The sequence below is a fragment of the Vanacampus margaritifer genome, chromosome 1 (assembly GCF_051991255.1).
Source record: "Vanacampus margaritifer isolate UIUO_Vmar chromosome 1, RoL_Vmar_1.0, whole genome shotgun sequence".
Lineage (NCBI taxonomy): Eukaryota > Metazoa > Chordata > Actinopteri > Syngnathiformes > Syngnathidae > Vanacampus > Vanacampus margaritifer.
Window position 1 is genome coordinate 2,893,147 of NC_135432.1, and position 21,972 is coordinate 2,915,118.

The 21,972-nt window shown below is 38.8% G+C and overlaps 1 protein-coding gene across 3 annotated transcripts in view; it reads left to right on the forward strand.

The window, feature by feature from the left end:
- The window catches only part of LOC144053079 (protein FAM184A-like), a 44,668-nt gene that overhangs the window by 14,002 nt on the left and 8,694 nt on the right, over positions 1 to 21,972 (forward strand). For all 3 annotated transcript variants that reach the window (XM_077567116.1, XM_077567123.1, XM_077567133.1), the window contains exons 9-19: positions 17 to 198; positions 288 to 473; positions 8,821 to 8,943; positions 9,613 to 9,774; positions 10,004 to 10,125; positions 11,826 to 11,976; positions 15,813 to 15,927; positions 16,818 to 16,915; positions 19,553 to 19,706; positions 20,420 to 20,547; positions 20,996 to 21,180. In XM_077567116.1, coding sequence (XP_077423242.1) covers positions 17 to 198; positions 288 to 473; positions 8,821 to 8,943; positions 9,613 to 9,774; positions 10,004 to 10,125; positions 11,826 to 11,976; positions 15,813 to 15,927; positions 16,818 to 16,915; positions 19,553 to 19,706; positions 20,420 to 20,547; positions 20,996 to 21,180 — 1,606 coding nt within the window. The remainder of the gene's footprint in view (positions 1 to 16; positions 199 to 287; positions 474 to 8,820; positions 8,944 to 9,612; positions 9,775 to 10,003; positions 10,126 to 11,825; positions 11,977 to 15,812; positions 15,928 to 16,817; positions 16,916 to 19,552; positions 19,707 to 20,419; positions 20,548 to 20,995; positions 21,181 to 21,972) is intronic.

Genomic DNA, 21,972 nt, shown 5'->3' on the forward strand with positions numbered 1-21,972 from the left:
CTTTGATGTTACCCAGGTCAGATCGGATCCCTACAGGCCACCCAGATGGCCCACGAGGCATCCATCCGGAACCTGGACCAAGAGCAGAGCCGACTGAAAGAGAAGATTGGCAGGCTGGAGCAGGAGAGGGAGGCCCTGCTGAACCAGAACCAAGCGGCCAGCGAGCAGCACAAGCAGCAAGTGCTGAAACTGGAGCAGGTGCATTTTGGAGTCTCAGGAAGTGGCGGGTGGGCGGTGGGGGATGGGTGCAATCTCATATCATCACATTAACAGCTTCCTCTCGTCAGTCTCTGCGTGAGGAGCACCAGGGCTACGAGAAGGAGCTCTCCAGACTGAGAGCTCACTACGAGGAGGAGACGCGCCGCTACAAGGAGGCGCAGGTCAGGGCCTTGGAGGAGATCGAGGAGAAACACCGAGCCATGAGGGAGGAGGCTCAGCAGGAGAAGGAAGAGGAGAAGAAGCTTCTCATGATGGTGAGTCAACAACCGATCAAGTGTCGTCCTCTAACAGACGATAGTTTGTCCGTTAGATCAGATCAGCAGATTTGGGTCCATTAGTGGAGCTCAGTTTAAAGCGAACATGGTGAATCAGCATTTGGCTGTTATGCTGCATGCAAATGGAAGAAGATGCCAACAGAACGTCAACTATAAATGCCTTTAAGTCCAGGTTAAAAGCTGTTAAAAGTGGGGGGAAAAAATGTTAAACTAATATAAATATGGCTGCATCTTTTAGTCATTGATACAGTAATTTCATAATAACTTTGAGTTCAAATTAAAAATTAAAAAGCTGTACTGTACTGTAAAAAAAACAAGTGCGATATTGATTTGTGTTGAGGTCATTTTTCTGCCACTAGATGGCATAATTGCATTTGTAAGACGTTGGTGACAGCTCAGTGCATTTTTTTTCTTCATATTAACTTATTCACTGTCATAAATTCTTTTTTTTTTAAAGAATATAAAAAATTTGGGGCAATGGGTGATACATTTTTTTTAATTGTAATTAATCGCATGACTAGTTAACTCACGATTAATCCAAAATTTTTATATCGGTTCTAAATGTACAATAAAAAATTATAGGTTTTCATACTCTTGTTAACAAAAGTGTGGGGGGGATTTTAACTAATAGAAATAGTTAAAATTAATTTCTGACGTGAATGGCAGTGAACGGATAAAAAAAAAAGAAAATATGAAAAATTTGGGGCGTCAGGCGATTAAAGTTTTTAATCGTAATTAATCGCATGACTTCACGAGTTAACTTGCGATAAATCACAAATTTCATATCTCTTCTAAATGTACAATAAAAAATGTTCAAGGTTTTCATACTCTTGTTGATAAAAGTGGGGGGGGAAATGTTAAATTAATAGAAATAGTTCAAATGAATTTTGGACGTTTATAGCCGTCAATGGCAGTGAATGAGTTAAGCGCTACCTAATCTTTAACGTGAAATTCTGCACATTTTTAAACTTGTAAAATACATCTTGACCCCAATCTCCACAAATATATGCATTATTATTACATTTATTACTGCTAAATTTTGATGTGGAATTCTCCCAGTGCTGGTTTTCCACGTCAGGGGCGGTCATTAATCGCGCATTAAAAACATTAGCGTCGTTAAAGGAACTCGACATTAAGTCAAAATGAACGCACTAAATTTGACGCCCCTTAATTTTGATGAAGCTGCTTTCACCCCTTAATTTTGATAAAGCTGCTTTCACATGATTGATTCTCACGGCCCATTTAGTCATCTCTTTTGCTTCTTTTGACTCCATTTCAGCGGCAGCTCCCTTATTTGGAGAGGGCTCCGTGTGAAAGTCACATTGGCGGCTGAAACTCCATGCAGTTGCTGCTAGCGCCAAAAGTAGTGCCAATATTCTGCGCTCAATAAAAACGGGGTCTGAAGCCTGTTTAGACAACAACATACGACCAACGTGCTATGTGCGTATGAAAAATGAACAGCATGTGAGAGTTGTGAAGAGCAGATACTTTAGTTGAGCCACTTAAAGATTCCGACTTGAGACTTGCCCCGTGTGTGAGTCGATCGCATCGCTGGGTGAAGTTGATGAAATCTGGCAGGTAGCAACTTTCATACGCAGCAATTAAGACGTGCAGCCGCAGGCTTTTCTATCTCTCTCAGCTGTGCGGGAGCGTCAGCAATTAATTTTTGCCCTTCAGCAAAAAAACTTGTTTTAGATAAATGTATGGCTAGGAAATGCGCATCCCCCTCTCGTGACTGCACACTTTTAATTAGGCCAAACAACAGCTCCCGCTCTTTTTCTGTGCTCTTCCACAAATACGCGCATTGTGTAACATTTGCAGGACTGTTAATCCGTTTGCAGCCACTTTGGTTGGTTTGAGGTTGCACCTGCAGAAAACCAACTGGCCTTCAACGACAACAAAACCGTTAGGACTTCAGGAGGGATTGATTTTCGCATTACGTGCCCTTCGTCTCTCTGCTCTCCCCCCTTCAAAGGCTCATTGGAGCCGACTGCTAATTGGTGGATTTTCACCGACATGAAATCTTGCCTCCGAGCATTGTGCGAGCGTGTGGGGGCGGCAGATGACAGATTTTCCTGAAAGAATGAGCGAGTGAGGGAGAGGAGGAATGGATACAATGGATGTGGAAAATAATCCATATAGGCTGTGCCTTGTCATCTTTAGATGGATGTCTGTTTTTCTACGGGCACAAATGAAAGGGGATGTGGGAGGGTAGAGATGGCGGCCATGTAGATGTGGTCATTTTTAAAGCGCGGATTTAATCTCCCAGAAACTTTTAATCCCCGCGAGCGAGATATTAAAAAAGTTTCTAAAGCGATCCTACTAATTTCTCATGCTCTATTAATTCCAAATCCAGTTCACTGAAGCTCAGATGAGACTGCAGCAGAATTTCTTCAATCCGCCTGCAGGTGGCAGCTTTATTGCCCATGTCCAATCTTTCACTGGTCCTCGAGGAGAAATGGTTCTGCGGTGTGAATGTTGATGAGCGCTCTCTGTCGGATTAGGCTAACACCACCTGTCATGCGGATTGTCAAAGCTTTCATCCTCCAAATGGAGAAAGGATTTATGATGCGCATACAGAACCTTATGCCTAAATATTCCATTGAAGGTATTTTGTGACCAAATATGAAAAAGAACTGCCATCCTTTGACATCACGAAGGAGGCACGTCGTGACAGCTAAACTGGTCAAGAGAAATGCCGACGCTGCGAAAGCAGAGCTTGAAAACACAAGAAAAAACATTACTCAAAAGAAGTGAAGAATTTATTGAAGCAAAATGATCTGCCAATAGAACTAAACCACCCACCAATATATTGAAACTAGTGTCGCTTTTGCTACCTGTGCCAATAGAGTTAGTATTTCTTATTTTAAGATGAGTCATAACCAGTAGTAAAAAAAAACACACCCACACACACATACAAAACCTGCATTTACTTTTTTTTTTTTCCTGGAGAGCTCAGTATTGTTCATTCGGTAATTTTACCGATTTGACATGTCATCATCATTGCTCTCCTTTTTTTTTTAAATATTTTATTTATTTATTTATTTATTTATTTATTTTTAATTTTTTTGTATGTGTGTGTGTGCGTGCGTATTCATTAGTTCACCTAAAACCTATTGATAAAAAAAATCCCATACCGTTCACCTAAACCGAACAAAAAACAACAAAACCTGCATTTACAATAAATTACATATTTTACAGACATGTCATCATGCGATTACTCAACAGAAAATAATTTCGACGCCCTCTTAAAATAATCGTCTGAGTCATTTTTTTAATCCAGATTTTTCAGGAAACACATAAAATTGAACCATTTGCATCACGAGGAGAAGATTTAGGCAAGAAAATATTTTTGTTAAGAAAAAAAAATGCAACAAGTCCTCCAACAATACGATCACGTGTCACGTATTGTAGTTTAGCAACTTCTATCGGTCATGTTAAATAGCGAAAAATACAAAACTGAATCTCGAACCCGGATCATCTGGTCGGGAGAATAACGTCTAACCTACTGAGCTAACAGTCTAGTTATGATATTAGTGTTGACATGTATGTCAATTCGCCGTCACGGACTAATGCTCGGGGTTAGGAGGAGGTTTTCTGTGAGGTTGCAGAACATCAGAAAACATGTAGTCAACGAGAATAAAACATGTAGACAACACTAAAACAATCAAGATAAACACCCGTCGTCTGACCATTCGGACCCGGGTTCGAGCCTCGCTTTTCGATTTTTGCGCTATTTAACATGGCCGATAGATGTGGCTAAACTAAAACACGTAACACTTTTGCACCTTTTCAAAACATCCTATGTGGCTGTATTTATTAGAGGACTGTCTCAAAAAATGACTGAGGCAGTTATTTTAAGAGGGTGACGTTTTAATGGAGCGTTTTGTTGTTATTGTTTTTTTTGTTTTCTTATTTTGACTACCCGCCAAGGCTGCACTTATTGCACAAGCCATAAACTTGCAAATGAGGCTAGCGTTCCCTCAGTAACAAGTCCTTAAAGCAACTGTTCAAAACTTTTGCTGGCCTCCCTTTTATTTTGTAGATATTCATATTTTTACGCCCTGTCAACCTAACAAGCACGCAATTATTTTTTATTTCATTGCTCCACTGGTAATTATTTCACTCGGGGAGAGTGTTTACATCCAAAAATGCAAAGTAACAACAGGAGCGGGGCTGGATTCATATGGCATAAAAAAAAAAAAAACTTAAATTCAAACCCTTGACTGAGAAACCTCGAGTGAGAGAACAGGGCTAACTCTAGCTAACTCTAGCTAGGGAAATTATTAATAATCCGATATGACAGAATAAAGGCCTTTATGATCAAATAAGAGTGACTAGACAAAATAAAAGTGCCTCGTCCCGGACCAGAGCAAATGCACGGCAACAGACAACGTCATCATAAAGGGCATAGTAACTGCATATCAACTGAAAACATTAACATCATAACACAATGTCCCCATGACCATTTCACTCGGGGAGAGTCTTTACATCCAAAAATGCAAAGTAACAACAGGAGCGGGGCTGGATTCATATGGCATAAAAAAAAAAAAAAATCTTAAATTCGAACCCTTGACTGAGAAACCTCGAGTGAGAGAACAGGGCTAACTCTAGCTAACTCTAGCTAGGGAAATTATTAACAGGAGCGGGGCTGGATTCATATGGCATAAAAAAAAACAACTTAAATTCGAACCCTTGACTGAGAAACCTCGAGTGAGAGAACAGGGTTAACTCTAGCTAACTCTAGCTAGGGAAATTATTAATAATCCGATATGACAGAATAAAGGCCTTTATGATCAAATAAGAGTGACTAGACAAAATAAAAGTGCCTCGTCCCGGACCAGAGCAAATGCATGGCAACAGACAACGTCATCATAAAGGGCATAGTAACTGCATATCAACTGAAAACATTAACATCATAACACAATGTCCCCATGACCATTTCACTCGGGGAGAGTCTTTACATCCAAAAATGCAAAGTAACAACAGGAGCGGGGCTGGATTCATATGGCATAAAAAAAATAAAAAAACTTAAATTCAAACCCTTGACTGAGAAACCTCGAGTGAGAGAACAGGGCTAACTCTAGCTAACTCTAGCTAGGGAAATTATTAATAATCCGATATGACAGAATAAAGGCCTTTATGATCAAATAAGAGTGACTAGACAAAATAAAAGTGCCTCGTCCCGGACCAGAGCAAATGCATGGCAACAGACAACGTCATCATAAAGGGCATAGTAACTGCATATCAACTGATAACATTAACATCATAACACAATGTCCCCATGACCATTTCACTCGGGGAGAGTCTTTACATCCAAAAATGCAAAGTAACAACAGGAGCGGGGCTGGATTCATATGGCATAAAAAAAAAAACAACTTAAATTCGAACCCTTGACTGAGAAACCTCGAGTGAGAGAACAGGGCTAACTCTAGCTAACTCTAGCTAGGGAAATTATTAATAATCCGATATGACAGAATAAAAGCCTTTATGATCAAATAAGAGTGACTAGACAAAATAAAAGTGCCTCGTCCCGGACCAGAGCAAATGCACGGCAACAGACAACGTCATCATAAAGGGCATAGTAACTGCATATCAACTGATAACATTAACATCATAACACAATGTCCCCATGACCATTTCACTCGGGGAGAGTCTTTACATCCAAAAACGCAAAGTAACAACAGGAGCGGGGCTGGATTCATATGGCATAAAAAAAAAAAACTTAAATTCAAACCCTTGACTGAGAAACCTCGAGTGAGAGAACAGGGCTAACTCTAGCTAACTCTAGCTAGGGAAATTATTAATAATCCGATATGACAGAATAAAGGCCTTTATGATCAAATAAGAGTGACTAGACAAAATAAAAGTGCCTCGTCCCGGACCAGAGCAAATGCACGGCAACAGACAACGTCATCATAAAGGGCATAGTAACTGCATATCAACTGATAACATTAACATCATAACACAATGTCCCCATGACCATTTCACTCGGGGAGAGTCTTTACATCCAAAAACGCAAAGTAACAACAGGAGCGGGGCTGGATTCATATGGCATAAAAAAAAAAAACTTAAATTCAAACCCTTGACTGAGAAACCTCGAGTGAGAGAACAGGGCTAACTCTAGCTAACTCTAGCTAGGGAAATTATTAATAATCCGATATGACAGAATAAAGGCCTTTATGATCAAATAAGAGTGACTAGACAAAATAAAAGTGCCTCGTCCCGGACCAGAGCAAATGCACGGCAACAGACAACGTCATCATAAAGGGCATAGTAACTGCATATCAACTGAAAACATTAACATCATAACACAATGTCCCCATGACCATTTCACTCGGGGAGAGTCTTTACATCCAAAAATGCAAAGTAACAACAGGAGCGGGGCTGGATTCATATGGCATAAAAAAAAAAAAATCTTAAATTCGAACCCTTGACTGAGAAACCTCGAGTGAGAGAACAGGGCTAACTCTAGCTAACTCTAGCTAGGGAAATTATTAACAGGAGCGGGGCTGGATTCATATGGCATAAAAAAAAACAACTTAAATTCGAACCCTTGACTGAGAAACCTCGAGTGAGAGAACAGGGTTAACTCTAGCTAACTCTAGCTAGGGAAATTATTAATAATCCGATATGACAGAATAAAGGCCTTTATGATCAAATAAGAGTGACTAGACAAAATAAAAGTGCCTCGTCCCGGACCAGAGCAAATGCATGGCAACAGACAACGTCATCATAAAGGGCATAGTAACTGCATATCAACTGAAAACATTAACATCATAACACAATGTCCCCATGACCATTTCACTCGGGGAGAGTCTTTACATCCAAAAATGCAAAGTAACAACAGGAGCGGGGCTGGATTCATATGGCATAAAAAAAATAAAAAAACTTAAATTCAAACCCTTGACTGAGAAACCTCGAGTGAGAGAACAGGGCTAACTCTAGCTAACTCTAGCTAGGGAAATTATTAATAATCCGATATGACAGAATAAAGGCCTTTATGATCAAATAAGAGTGACTAGACAAAATAAAAGTGCCTCGTCCCGGACCAGAGCAAATGCATGGCAACAGACAACGTCATCATAAAGGGCATAGTAACTGCATATCAACTGATAACATTAACATCATAACACAATGTCCCCATGACCATTTCACTCGGGGAGAGTCTTTACATCCAAAAATGCAAAGTAACAACAGGAGCGGGGCTGGATTCATATGGCATAAAAAAAAAACAACTTAAATTCGAACCCTTGACTGAGAAACCTCGAGTGAGAGAACAGGGCTAACTCTAGCTAACTCTAGCTAGGGAAATTATTAATAATCCGATATGACAGAATAAAGGCCTTTATGATCAAATAAGAGTGACTAGACAAAATAAAAGTGCCTCGTCCCGGACCAGAGCAAATGCACGGCAACAGACAACGTCATCATAAAGGGCATAGTAACTGCATATCAACTGATAACATTAACATCATAACACAATGTCCCCATGACCATTTCACTCGGGGAGAGTCTTTACATCCAAAAACGCAAAGTAACAACAGGAGCGGGGCTGGATTCATATGGCATAAAAAAAAAAAACTTAAATTCAAACCCTTGACTGAGAAACCTCGAGTGAGAGAACAGGGCTAACTCTAGCTAACTCTAGCTAGGGAAATTATTAATAATCCGATATGACAGAATAAAGGCCTTTATGATCAAATAAGAGTGACTAGACAAAATAAAAGTGCCTCGTCCCGGACCAGAGCAAATGCACGGCAACAGACAACGTCATCATAAAGGGCATAGTAACTGCATATCAACTGATAACATTAACATCATAACACAATGTCCCCATGACCATTTCACTCGGGGAGAGTCTTTACATCCAAAAATGCAAAGTAACAACAGGAGCGGAGCTGGATTCATATGGCATAAAAAAACTTAAATTCGAACCCTTGACTGAGAAACTTCGAGTGAGAGAACAGGGCTAACTCTAGCTAACTCTAGCTAGGGAAATTATTAATAATCCGATATGACAGAATAAAGGCCTTTATGATCAAATAAAAGTGACTAGACAAAATAAAAGTGCCTCGTCCCGGACCAGAGCAAATGCATGGCAACAGACAACGTCATCATAAAGGGCATAGTAACTGCATATCAACTGATAACATTAACATCATAACACAATGTCCCCATGACCAAAATAAAACTCAGTCATAGCAAATATAACCATAAAACTTTCAACCATCTTTTTCCAGCTCCCCCCCGCACGGTCCTCCCATTTTTGACGTGCCTCTTTCAAGTGTAAACACTTCGTCTGCGCTGTGAATCTCCTCCCCAGAAAATGAGTCAGGAGTTTGAGATAAAACGTCTGTCTCTGGAGGAGCAGCGGGACCGAGTGCAGCAGCAGCTGGACAACTTGAAAGAGGAACTTTCGGCCAAACTCAACATGGCCAATCAAGAGGTGAGAAAATCACAACTTCAACACGCTTAATAAAATTGAGTTTTGGTTGGATTTTTCAAGTGTTGTGTTGATTCAACTCTTTTAATTGCATACAGTGAAAAAGTACATATTCTGAAATGTACTTGAAGGGGAAGTCAACCGTAAACATTTCTTGACAATATTATATGTGACCTCGCTAATCTAAACATGATATTCTGATTCATATTTGCGGAATAGGAGCGAAGCAGCACAATCCAGCCGTTTTTATCCATCTCTGGGGGCGGCCATTTTGTAAACAAAAAAAATTCGCTCATGACAAAATAGTTACCAGCTTGTGTTTGTATTGAGAAGAAAAATAAATTGCTGAGCACATCAAAACAACTGACAACTAAAAAAACACACACCTTGCCTGTATGTGTGTTTCATAGAATTCTTATTGCTCGAACCTGGTGTATAAGTCCTTTTTGTCACCTTTTTGTATTTTCTATGTTTCTTTTTTAACGTTGTCATCATCTGCAAAGACTGAAAAAAGTAACAAGCCCATTTTAACAGAATAATAAGTAGAAAGTACTGATTTTTTTTGTTGGGAGGTTCATGTCAAAAGTAGTCCGAAGAAAAAACACGCTAAAGTACAAATAGCTAAAAATTCCACTTAATTTATAGTAACAGTCGTATTTCCCGCCATTGCAGGTGTCCCACCTCCAGGAGCTGGTGAGGGAGCGGGACCAGAACGTGAACTCGGCACAGAACCAGATCACCTGCTTGAAGGAGACTCAGGAGAAGCTTAAGATAGAACTAGATGCCACCAGAGCCCGGGTTCGAGAGACCAGCAACCTGCTAACAGACCTGCAGGTGAGCAAGACGGGAGAATTCAAGTTGCATGTGACAGTGAAGATGATGAAGCAGGAGATTTTCTGAAAGCAGGAAATGAGAATTTGCAGAGCAATAAGTGCGGAGCCATTTGTGAGCTAACGATGATGGAGCCATTATGCGCTAATAGAAAGAGGGGCACAGGAAGTGTGTGCGCACTGTACAAGTGCAAGTGCAGGAACAGACATAAACACCTGCTATATGCTTGTAGGAGGAGATTGAGACCCAGAAACAGCAGCATGAAGCCCGAGTGATGTCAATCCGGACCGAGGAGAAGCAGAAGATGGACAAGATGGCCGACAACTTGGAACAAAAATGGAGAGAAGCGCTTCGGTAAACAAAGCCTCACTTTCTTATTTAGAGCCGCTTTGACGAAAGCCTGTTTGATGGAAGTCAGTAAAAACTAGAAACCTGAGACTTTACTGAATGTGTTTGGAAGTGACATCATGATGACATCATTGCTTGTTTTTTGACGGGCCATGATATCACTGATCTCGCGCAAACAGTCATATTTTAGAAATATGATATAGATATTAGAATAAAACTCAATTAAATACGTAATCATGTTTCTTAAACCAGGGTTATTATAGTTTGAGAATTTTCATTTTAGTTAGTTTTTATTTCATTTTGAGTTTTTTTTTTTTTTAACTTAGTTAGTTTTAATTAGTTTCAGAGTGGTTCTGTTCATTTTTATTCATTTTAGTTATTTAAAAAATGCTTAGTTTTAGTCAGTTTAAGTAGTTTTCTTTCTTTTTTTAAATGTCTATTACTTGTGAGCAATATTTAACTCGTTCACTGCCATTGACGGCTATAGACGTCAAAAATTCATTTTAACTATTTCTATTAGTTTAACATTTTTTCCCACTTTTGTTAACAAGAGTATTAAAACCTAGAATTTTTATTTATTTATTGTACATTTAGAACATATATAGAATTGGTGAATAATCATGAGAACTAGTGAAGTCATGTGACAAATTTTTAATAATCTTTTCTTTTTTTTTAAAATAAGTTAATTAAAGTTTATTTTAAAAATGTATTACTTTTTTTATTATAAAAAAAGAAGAAAAGATTATTAAAAAATTAGGGGCGTCAGTCAGAATTAAATTTTTTCGTAATTAATCGCATGACCCTCAGTAGTTAACTCACAATTAATCAAAATTTTTATATCTGTTCTAAATGTAATTTTTTTTTTTTAGGTTTTCATACTCTTGTTAACAAAAGTGGAAAACATGTTAAACTAATCTAAATAGTTCAAAGGAATTTTTGACGTCTATATGGCAGTGAATGAGTTAATAAACATCATGATTAAATGAAAAAAGTAACATTTCTTACCGAACGTTGCATTTTGGCTTAGTTCAATGAAAAAGCAAGCGAGGCGAGCCATTGGAGCCAAAAGTCAAGCAGGCAAATTGGTCGCCTAGTAGCAATGTCATCTGAAGGTGCTTTTCTATTGGCTGCTGCTGTTAGATGACATCACTTCCGTGTGACACACTTTCAAACGTCTTTATCCCGATTAATATCGCAATAAGTATCCTTAAAATCACATTAAAAATCATCTCCAAAGGTTATTTACCAAAGACTAAAACGAAGGACATTTTTACTATAATTATTTATTTTTAGTTAGTTTTGGAAACATAAATTGTAGTTTCAGTTATGTTTTTTAAAAAGCTTTTTTCGTTTTTATTTTATTTTGTTAACAATTTTTTTTTTTGAGTTGTATCATAACTAAAATAGCCTTCATCAAAACAACGCTTTTCTTTCAAAATTCTGAAATTTTTAAGTGACCCCAAACTTTTGATTGAATGTGAATGGTATGAATAGCAACAAGTGGCTAGTTAGGCTAATAGCCACCTTCTGTCCATCACTATATGGATGGACCAAAATATTTTTCTATATGAGTTGTACTAAATAATCATTTGGACCAATTAAGTGAAACTGAATCATTTCCCATGAGTCGCTGCACAGCGCTTGGGAATCACTCCATTAGGGGGAGTAACGTATTAAAAAAATAAGGTGCTTCCTTACCTCTTTAGTGAAGAAGTGCGACTGCTGAGGGAGGAGCTGAGCGAGGAATATGACGCCGACAAGCAGGCGGCGCTGACTCAGCTCTCACAGCAGAAGGAGCTGGAAATGATGGCCGCCAGGGAGAGCTGGCAGAGGAAGGTGGAGGACCTGCTCGAACAGGTAAGACTTCAAAAGTCCTGCTACAGAGAGCTGATGCCGTAAGTCGCAAAATACGGATTCTTGGCTAGTTCGCATTACATGAAGCTCTTAACCAATCGATTTCTAGGCCCGCCTTTGCTTGTTCAAGAACTTTTACAGGCAGTTGTAAATTTGTAGGTCTTCAAAAGTAAAGAAATATGAAAGATTATATGGATAAGTATTTATGTTTCCAAGACAACTGTTCTATTTCCTGAAACCAAATAGATAGATCCCTGAATTAGCTATACCAGAGATTGGTGTAAAAAAAACAAAAAAAAAACACACACAAAATAAATAAATAAATAATCTATATCACATGTTGGCCATTCTAATATAAAGTCTCAAGGTCTAAATTACCACTAACACTGGCAGTTGGCCACAGGTGGGAGCTGAGGGACGAAGACAAGAGCATACATGGACACGGGTGCCTTTTTGCTAAGTTGACTAATAAGCGATGTCTCGGAAAAAACAACAACAACAAAAAAACATGGTGCAGCGGGTACTGGTTAGCCCCAAGGACATCATAAGCAGCCTTCGGGTCTGTTCCAAAAATAGCTCACCAGTGATGGGACACTCTGACTTACTAAGAAGAATCGAAACTGAAGAAGTATGTTCAATTTATTTTTCTTTTATCTGAACAGGATGTACGTTTTTTAATAAAATAACAAAAAAATTTTTTAAATTTTTTTTTAATGGTTTGAGTTCAATAAGAAAAAGCTGTTTTTATTTACCCAAATATATAAAAAAATACATTTTCCAGCTCTCATTTTAATACTGTGATATAGCCATAATTTTGCTCACAGTCATCATACTGTTAGAATTCGATATTGGCTCATGCCTATAAAAATAAAAAAAAGATTGACAATTGATTCCTTCATTAGCTTTGTCCTGTTAACTCTTTGACTGGCAGACGTTTTCAGAAAAGGGATGCCGTGGGTGCCAGCCGATTTAAGCATTTTTGACTGATCTTTCAAGGTCCACAGAAAATTATGTGTTTGGACTATGGAAACACACATACTACCAAATGAAAGATTGGACTCTCATCTTTCATCAGAACAAAAAGTTTGTTTCTACCTTATTCCGTTTTTCAGTAATCAACAATAGAAAATGGTTAGTTTCACCTCTGTTTTGGAAAAAAACGTATTTTAACGTCTTTTAACGTCTTTGGCACTCCTCCATAGGATTTTACTAAACGTTATTTAACGTTTTTGGCAGTCAAAGAGTTAAGGGTCTTTTGGGGCGATAAATGGGGAACACCCTAGCCTGGTTGCAAGGTAATCACAGCATGCATTTAGACAAACAACCATTAAGACTCATCAATTTCCATATTTCTTTATTTATTTTTAGAAACAATGATGATCAGATATTTTTTTCCCCCCTCTGGTAATTAGTGTCAAGAAAAAGAATGAAATGATACATTTGAAATGTGTCAGAACTTGTTTTAGATCCGGCAAATGTGTGTTATTTGTATATTTGCACGGCCAGCTGCGTTCCAAAGACCGGATTCAAAAGTCCACAAGCATTCAAGGAAAATTTAAATTTCAAAAACGATTCACATTATTCAGGGCCATCCCACCTTTAACCGTTAACCGTCATCACCCCTCCCACTTTGATTGAGTGATCTGCTCTAGTGTGTCAGTGAACATGTTTATTAACAGTGAGCCTGTAAACAGCTTGTGGCTGTTTTGCACCATCCGCGTAATTCCCACTGCAACAGTAAATGAATTTATGTATTTTAATGTACTTTGCCAGCAGCGTTGTCCCCCCCCCCCCTCTTAATCGACACTATATGCATCATTTTAGCTTTAATAACAAGAAACAAACCTCATTTGTCAGCAAGTTATAGAAGCAGGGCTGCCCAAGCCGCTTCGAATGTCGAGCGTCCCGCCTCTGGCTAAGTCAGAGCTCTGCTGAGTCACAAACCGAAGCGCCAAAAGAGACTCGTCCTGATTTCTGCCAGGACGCCCGTGGCCTCGAATGCAAACACTTTGTGACAAACTGGAGGCGGCGACTACCGATGGCAGATTTGCCGGTCACAGCGTTGCATTCAATCATTAGCAACCAAATTTGTTTCTGTGAAAAACAATCCGTTGTTTTTAGACAACTATTTCATTTTCTCAAATTATTTCTGCTACTGTGGTCTCTCTCATAAAACATTTCACACAAAATCCATACTCACGGTTTGAGGTACACCACCTGCATAATCTAACAAAATCATTTATTCTACTCATTTGCTCCCAAAAACATGTAAAAATGTTCTATTTTAAATATTGCCATATTTATATTTTTTTTAAAGGATTTTTTTAGTGCTAGAGCATAAAGAAGGCTTTGATGTAGCTTCTGAACTGAAGAGAACGCTTAAAGCAATGGTAGTTATTACAAAAACGGCCAGCAGGTGGCAGCAGAGTATCAGAGATCAACAAGGGCCATGTCGCAACAAACTTTTTTTTCTCAGTGTTTTAAACAGATTTGTTAATAATGATGAAACTTTTCTATTGCTAATTGTAGAAATGTACTTTTTTTTCTGATGAAAGAAGAGACTCTAATCTTTCTTTTGGTTCCGTTTTTATAGGAATAGAACTCAATATTCTGTGGGCCTTGCAAAATCAGTCAAAATACAGTAAAACAGCCGAGAGCGAAGATGGTTGCGTCAGTAAAAATGGCTGCCAGTGAATGAGCCCTCAAATAGCAAAATAATGCAGACGGGAAATTGCAAACATCCTTTATGCAGTTCTGCACCAACAATACACAACAATAAACATCATGTATTGATTGTTATTGACTACCATTTTGACAGCATCAATCTGAGATAATTCTTCTTGCCTCGGCCAAGGTTCGACTGTGTAGAGGTAGAAGTTTAGATCACTATCAGTTCATTCAATTATCCAGTGACTACCCTGCAGATCTCTCAATTGAAAATTTAAAAAAAATCGACCTCAAGTGGCTGGATGCCATCAAATCACAAACTTCAGCTAATCTATAAAACACCCAGAACCATTAACAAAAAAAAGAAAAAGAAAAAAAAGACTGCCACCACCTATGCCACTAGCATACATTTGATAGATGGAAAAACAAAAATCTATATTTCAATAATTCATGAATAATGATTTCAGGATAAATGAAATGAAATTACATAAATTCTCTGCTGCATAATTTTCTCCCGGCATCCTGGCAATAAAGCAACGTCAGCCAAGGCCGTACACTCCTAACATGTCAATTTCATCTTGTTGTTGCGGCGCCATCTGCAGAGCTGCTTAGTCACTGGCCTACTTGGCCCCAACAGCAAAAAAATACATTCTTAATCTTACCTTCACTTAGAACCTCATCAAAATGTCATCAAACAAAAAAAAGCTAGCAAACGGCAAATCCAAAACAGCACCTCTGGCATCGTGTGCTTCCAACAATGTCATCATTGTAGTGAACAACACAGACAAGAATTGACCCTTCTTGGTTTTTATTCACTTCCAGATAATCCCATTCAATCCCGCTCCTCATCCTCGTCTAGTTCAAACCATCTAACCCTTACAGCTCCCCATTTCCATCCTGTTGCACTAAATCCTGCGGGGGGATTTAACTGCCGGAGGAGAGTCGTGACCTTCGCTGCCCCTTGAGCGGTCGAACCGTCACCGCATCGCTATCACCACAATATGTCTGATGTGGCACGCCATATTTTTGCTACATAGACCATCAGTGTGGACTTTCTCGATTTACTTAAAACAACCGCTTTTACTTACGGTAACATGAAGCCCCCAAGCGCCCCCAGCCCCCCCCCCCCCCCCCCACAGAGTGTAATCCTGGTGTGTTGTCCCCGCCTGCAGATCTCTCTGCTGAAGCAATCTCTGGAGTTGCAGCTGTCTCAATCGCAGGCCGCCCTGCAGCAGCTGCAATCTCAGTTCAGCCAGGAGAGGGAGCTACTCGGCCAGCAACTCAAAGGTAAGCCAGTCACCATTTGGGTCATATATTTAAAAGCATCGATGACAAAGTTGGGTGTTACAATCCCAGTTCTAGAGTTTGCATGTTTTCCCTCATGCTGGCGTGGGATTTGTTCGGCATAAAAACAAACAAACATGCATATTAGGCACAGTGAAGCCTTTAATCTGTATTATTTCAATTTGTATGTTTATAGTTCACACAAAAGAAATACAAGGTGCTCGATTATAAAGAAAATATTAATCTCGATTATTTTGGTAATGATTGAAATCACGATTAGGACGATCATTTATTTTTTGGTACAAAACAAGAAAATGTTTAAGCGTAAAAAAAATATTAAGTATGATTTTTGAAAGTTCCTTTTGGATGAAACAAAATTTATTAAATTAGTTATTTAAAATTAAAAAAAAAAAGGTGCAAATGTATACATTTAATTTATTTCTTCTTTTTTTTTTTTTACAATTATGCTGATTTTGTAATTGTGGAGTATTAATAATTGAAATTGTAATTGGATTTCGATTAAATGCACAGTTGTTTGAATGGCAACAACTGGGTTATGTTTTTTTCTTTTTTTTTTGAAGGATGTTTGTGTTTTCTTTTTACATCCAAGAAACTCAGGCTTCCCATTCTGTCTCCCACAGTTTTTTTTTTTTCATTTTCATTTTCATTTTATTTTCATTTTTATGTTTCTTTGGTGTGTTGTGACTATGAAAACAAATTCCTTGTGTATTTTACACACGTGGCCAATAACGGATGATTGTGATTTTGCTTCTGGACCTTCTATCATTTAATGAAAGAACTTTTCTGCCTGTCACTATTCATTGCTGATAGCTCACATCATGTCAGGTTTGTGTATGAACGTGATTGTTTACGGCCACGTTTCTGATTCCCAGAGATGCAGAGAGAGCATCAGAGGAGGGAACATCGACTGCAAGAGGCTCACTGCTGCGCACTGAGTACGATGGAGGAGGCTCGGCAGCACCAGATCCGGGTACAAATACGCAGTACGCACAAAACAAACGAGGCAAACGACACTGAACAAAAAGGCTGAGGTTAAAACGTCGCTTTGTTGTTTGTTTATCAACTTTGTTCACAACAGTCATTTAACTCTTTGACTGCCAGACGTTTTCAGAAACGGGATGTCGCCAGTGCCAGCCGATTTAAGCATTTTGAGTGATCTTTCAAGGTCCACAGAAAATGTTGTGTTTGGACTATGGAAACACACATACTACCAAATGAAAGATTGGACTCTCAGCTTTCATCAGAAAAAAAAAGTTTGTTTCTACCTTATTCCGTTCTTCAGTAATCAACAATAGAAAATGGTTGCTTTCACCGAAATTCTCTCTTTTGAAACAAAAAACGGAGAAAAAGAGCTTTTTGTGAAACGATGTTATTTCATGCACTCTAGTGAATTGTACACTTCTTTTTGTCCATGAATGATGCCACAAACACCTAAATAGTGCTTTACTTCTGTAAAACGCTTTCACCAACAATGAAAAAGTGTTTTTTGATTGCAAAATACGTTTATTTCCATTCAACAGTGTAACAATTTGACAAAACAATTTCGCAAACTATTTACAAATGTGTGCAACTGTGGTACTACTTACAATTATGTGGATGTTTCCAATACAGTTTTTCCTTTTGTAACGCAAGGAGACGCCAGGACTCGCACAACAGTTTACTTTCACTTTCGCATTGGTCCGTTTTGCGTGCAAACGTTACACTTTCTTGACGGCCTTTTTTTCCGGGGAATAAAAAGCAAGTAGCAGACTGTACACACTTCCTCCGATGAATATGCATTGGACTCGGGGCACTCTCCGTCGTCCGATCGAACGTCCGCCTGCGCGTGCTCGGTTGCGCTCCGCGTTACGACACCGTCATAGCCGCCGCGTCAGCGGTTCCAATTTCGCCGTCAAGCTCGGATTCACCTTCATCATCATCGTCATCAATGTACTCTTTTAGCGTTGGTCGATGCCTTTCGTCTTGTAAGTGTAGAGCTGCTTGCAAACGCTCGCCATTGCCCGTTCCCTCCTCCATCTAGCTCCATCTAACGTCTTCTACTGCCGCGTCAATGCTTCCCAACCACGGAGTCACCACCCTCGTCTTCATCATCGATGATGATCATCGTCGTCAACAATGTGCTTTTTCAGCGATGCTTTTGGTATTTGAAAAAAACGTCTCGGGCGTGAGCTCCTCGCGACCGGCCGCCATTTTTCCTTTGTCTTCCATTCTCATCTCCTGCTCGACGCTCTAGCTCCGCCTCTACTGACGCCCACCCGATCTTGTCAAAAGAGAGTCATCGCTGCCCTCTAGGGGCCAAAAATAGTCATTAGGCACAACAGACAGACTGGAAACTTTCACCAGACATGCGGAAGGGTTTCCTCTACCCGTTTCAAAAAAAAAAATCATTGGATGACGTCTTTTGACGTCATTGGCAGTGAAGCGTAGGTTTTTACTTGACGTCTTTAAACGTCAGTGGCAGTGAAAGAGTTAAACAGAGTAAAATGGCAAAAACGCAACCATTTAAAGCTGCAAGCAGTGAATAGGCCCTTGTTGTTCACCCTAGTAAAAAAATTGGTACGTTTTGGGGCAAATTTAGGCTCTGGAAAATGGATTAATTACTGAGGGGAATCTGGATACAGGCTTGGATCCAGGAATGAGTTTTTACCAAACTGAAACATGCAAGTAATGAAGCACAACATTATCTAAAGTCATCTCCTCCAGAGAGGAAATTATAGCAGCTGCTTTGGAAAGGCTGAGCCGGGTTGATCAATTTATCCGACAAAAAAACAATTTCTTTGTGGAAAGCCAGAGAATGAGTTACAAGCTAGTGAGGAAATGACCAACTGGAGAGAATGGACGGACTAAGTCAAATGTTTTATTTCTTTAATTTTCCTAATTTCCGTGCTAAACGGTTCCAAAAAAGTAGCCCAATTGCTCATTGTTGCCTTTATGGCTAATGTGCTACGATAATATATTTCTGGCAGAAACCTTTCATGCGCAATGAATAATTAATGAGATCTTGATTGCCCCATTGAACAAAATGATGAGAGGACCTTCCTTCCTTGCTTTGTTTTAAATGTTACTTCAGTTTCTGAAGGCTAAGCTAGATGGAAAAAAAGGACATAGTTGTTTTGATGACATTTTCTCATCCTGGTGTTCTGCCGTTATAGTTTCCACTTTGCTGCAGTAAATCAGGAATTTCTGTATTTCTGGACTAATAAAAACTTTATTCTATTCTACACTCTAAAAACAGTTGGGTCAAAAATAACCCAACTATGGGTACAAAAATGGACCGATCCTCTATTTTGGTCAATTTGACCCAACTTTGAGTCAAGAAATGGGCCTTTTAACTCATAAATATTGGTCAGACCCGGTTACTTGGGGAAAAAAAAAAGGGTCATTTTGTATATAAGAAGCCAGAAAATTGGGTCAAATTGACCCATCAAGTGGATCAGTCCATTTTTGATCCATAATTGGGTTACTTTTGACCCAACTGTTTTTAGAGCGCATTCCATTCCATTCTATTCAATTCTAGTCTACGTCACCTTGTCAGTAAGGTTTTTCCGTTCCTTTTCCCCTTCGCGCTTTATACTTTCTTCCTCCTCTTGCTCCCGGTCACCGTCAGGCCCTAGAGGAGCGTCTGAAGCAGGAGCAGAGAGAGGAGGTTCATGCGCTGAAGGAGGCCCACAGGAGGACCTTGGACATCCTCAGACAGCAGTCGGATCAGGAGCTGCAGACGCTGCGATTTGAACTGGAAGATGAGGGCAAAGCCAAGCTGGGTAGATGCCACATGCAAATTTTTTGTTTGGACTTGGATGGTGATGTCATGCAGACGATATTCGCTTCTAGATCTGTGGTGTCAAAATGAGTGCGTTCATTTTGAGTTCATTTAAAGTTCCTTTAACGCCACTGTTTTTTTTAAACGTGCGATAAATGACCGCCCCTTACTTGGAAAGCCTGTACTGGGGCAGCAGACACGTCCACATCAAAATTTTGCAGTAACAAATTGAATAATAATGCATATATTTGTGGAGACTGGGGTCAAGTTGTATTTTACAATTTTAAAAATGTGCAAAATGTCACTAGCAATATGTAATATGAAAGAAAAATGCAATGATGCCATCTAGTGGCAGAAAAATGACCTCAACACAAATCAATACCCTACTCATTTTTTACAGTACAGTACATCTTTTTAATTTTAACTACATTTTATGAATTATGATGAAATTACTGTATCAATGACTAAAATATGTCTATTCTTTTAACATTTGTTTCCACTTTTATGTTAACAAGAACATGAAAACTTGGGGGGGGGGGGGGTATTGTACATTTTATTGTACATTTAGAAAAAAAAATTTAGATTAATCGTGAGTTAACTATTGAAGTCATGCGATTAATTACGATTAAAAATGTTAATCGCCTGACACCCCTAATTTCTATATTTTGGAAAATTGCAGTTTCTAGCATTCTTTTTTTTGTCTCTTTGTGGCAGCGTCACTCCGTGCTGAGCTCAATCACCTCCACGCGACAGCTATCGAGCATCTAAAGCAGATCCACCTGAAAGAAAATTCGATTGCCAAAAGGGAGCTGGAGAAGGCCATGGAGCACAGTCGCCAACAGGTAACTCAATTTATTATTATATTATATTATTAGTATGGGATTTTTTTTTAATGGGCTTTAGGTGAACTGATGAATACACACACGCTTGCATGCACACACACACACACACACGCACATACACATACTCACCCACATACAAAAAAAAGGGTATATATATATATATATATATATATATGTGTGTATATGTGTATATATATATGTATATGTATTTAAAAAAAACAAACAAAAAAAAAACATTTATTAATTTTTTTTTAATTGATTTGTTGGATTTAAAAAAAAGAAAAAAGAAAAAAAAAAGGAGAGCAATGATGATGTCAAATCGAATGAACAATACTGAGCTCTCCCGAAAAAAAAACGAAAAAAGAGAGAAAAAACTCAGCAATTAACTCAGCAATTTGCAGCTTCCGGGAAGTTCAACCTGACTTTTCCCACTCTCTGCTTTATGCAGGAGCAAGAGCTGCTGGTTCGTATCTCCGACTTGCAGGCGGAGGTGTGTTCCCGTAACAACCGCATCACAGATTTGGACCACGAGATCCACACTTTGAACGAGACTATCGACACCTTGACCCGAGAACTGGAGTTGAAAGGCAAAGAGGTGCTTCGGGTCCGCAGTGGAGCTAATCATCAGATAAGGTACTGCATGCTAACTCTTTTTTACATTCTGTCTCGTGAATGAGTACATAGGAATCATTTGAAAACCAAAATCGAATGCCTGATACAAAAATACATCCGTGATACAATACATGGCGTTGTTGTTGCAAAGTTATGCTTTTGATTAGTCAGTTTAGCCAACTGCTAACAAACAATGCAAAACACCTGACACGTGCTAACAAATAGAATTGGGCTTGCGTTATTGTCCTATAAATCATTAATATTTGAATACAAACAAAGCAACATACGTGGACAAATAATCCAAGTATGAGCCGTATGTTGGTTGCACTGCCCTCTGGTGGCCAATGCAAACAACAGAAAGAGCAGAGCATTGTCATATTAAAATGTGGCTAAAATGGTTTATTTGCATTTTATTAATTTTTGTCAACACTGCATGGTTTTGTAAACAACATTTTAAAGTTATTTTGTCTTATTAGAAGCACATTTAAAATGTGTGTGTGTGGGGGGGGGGGGGGTGCTAAAACAGATTAATTGCATTTCCATTCATTTACATCGGGAAAGTTGATTTGGGATGTGTTTTGAGTTGCGATGTGGTAATGAAAGTAATTGAACTTGCATCTCAAGGCACCACTGTATTATTTAATGTTTTCATTGATTGATTGATTGACAGGGTTGGGAGGGTTACTTTTAAAACGTATTCAGTTACAGTTATAAGTTACCTGCTAAAAAAAATGTAGTTAGTAATACTATGTAAGTAATGTAACTATTACTTTGGACTACTTTACCAAGTATGCTCAAAAAGTCAAAATAAAA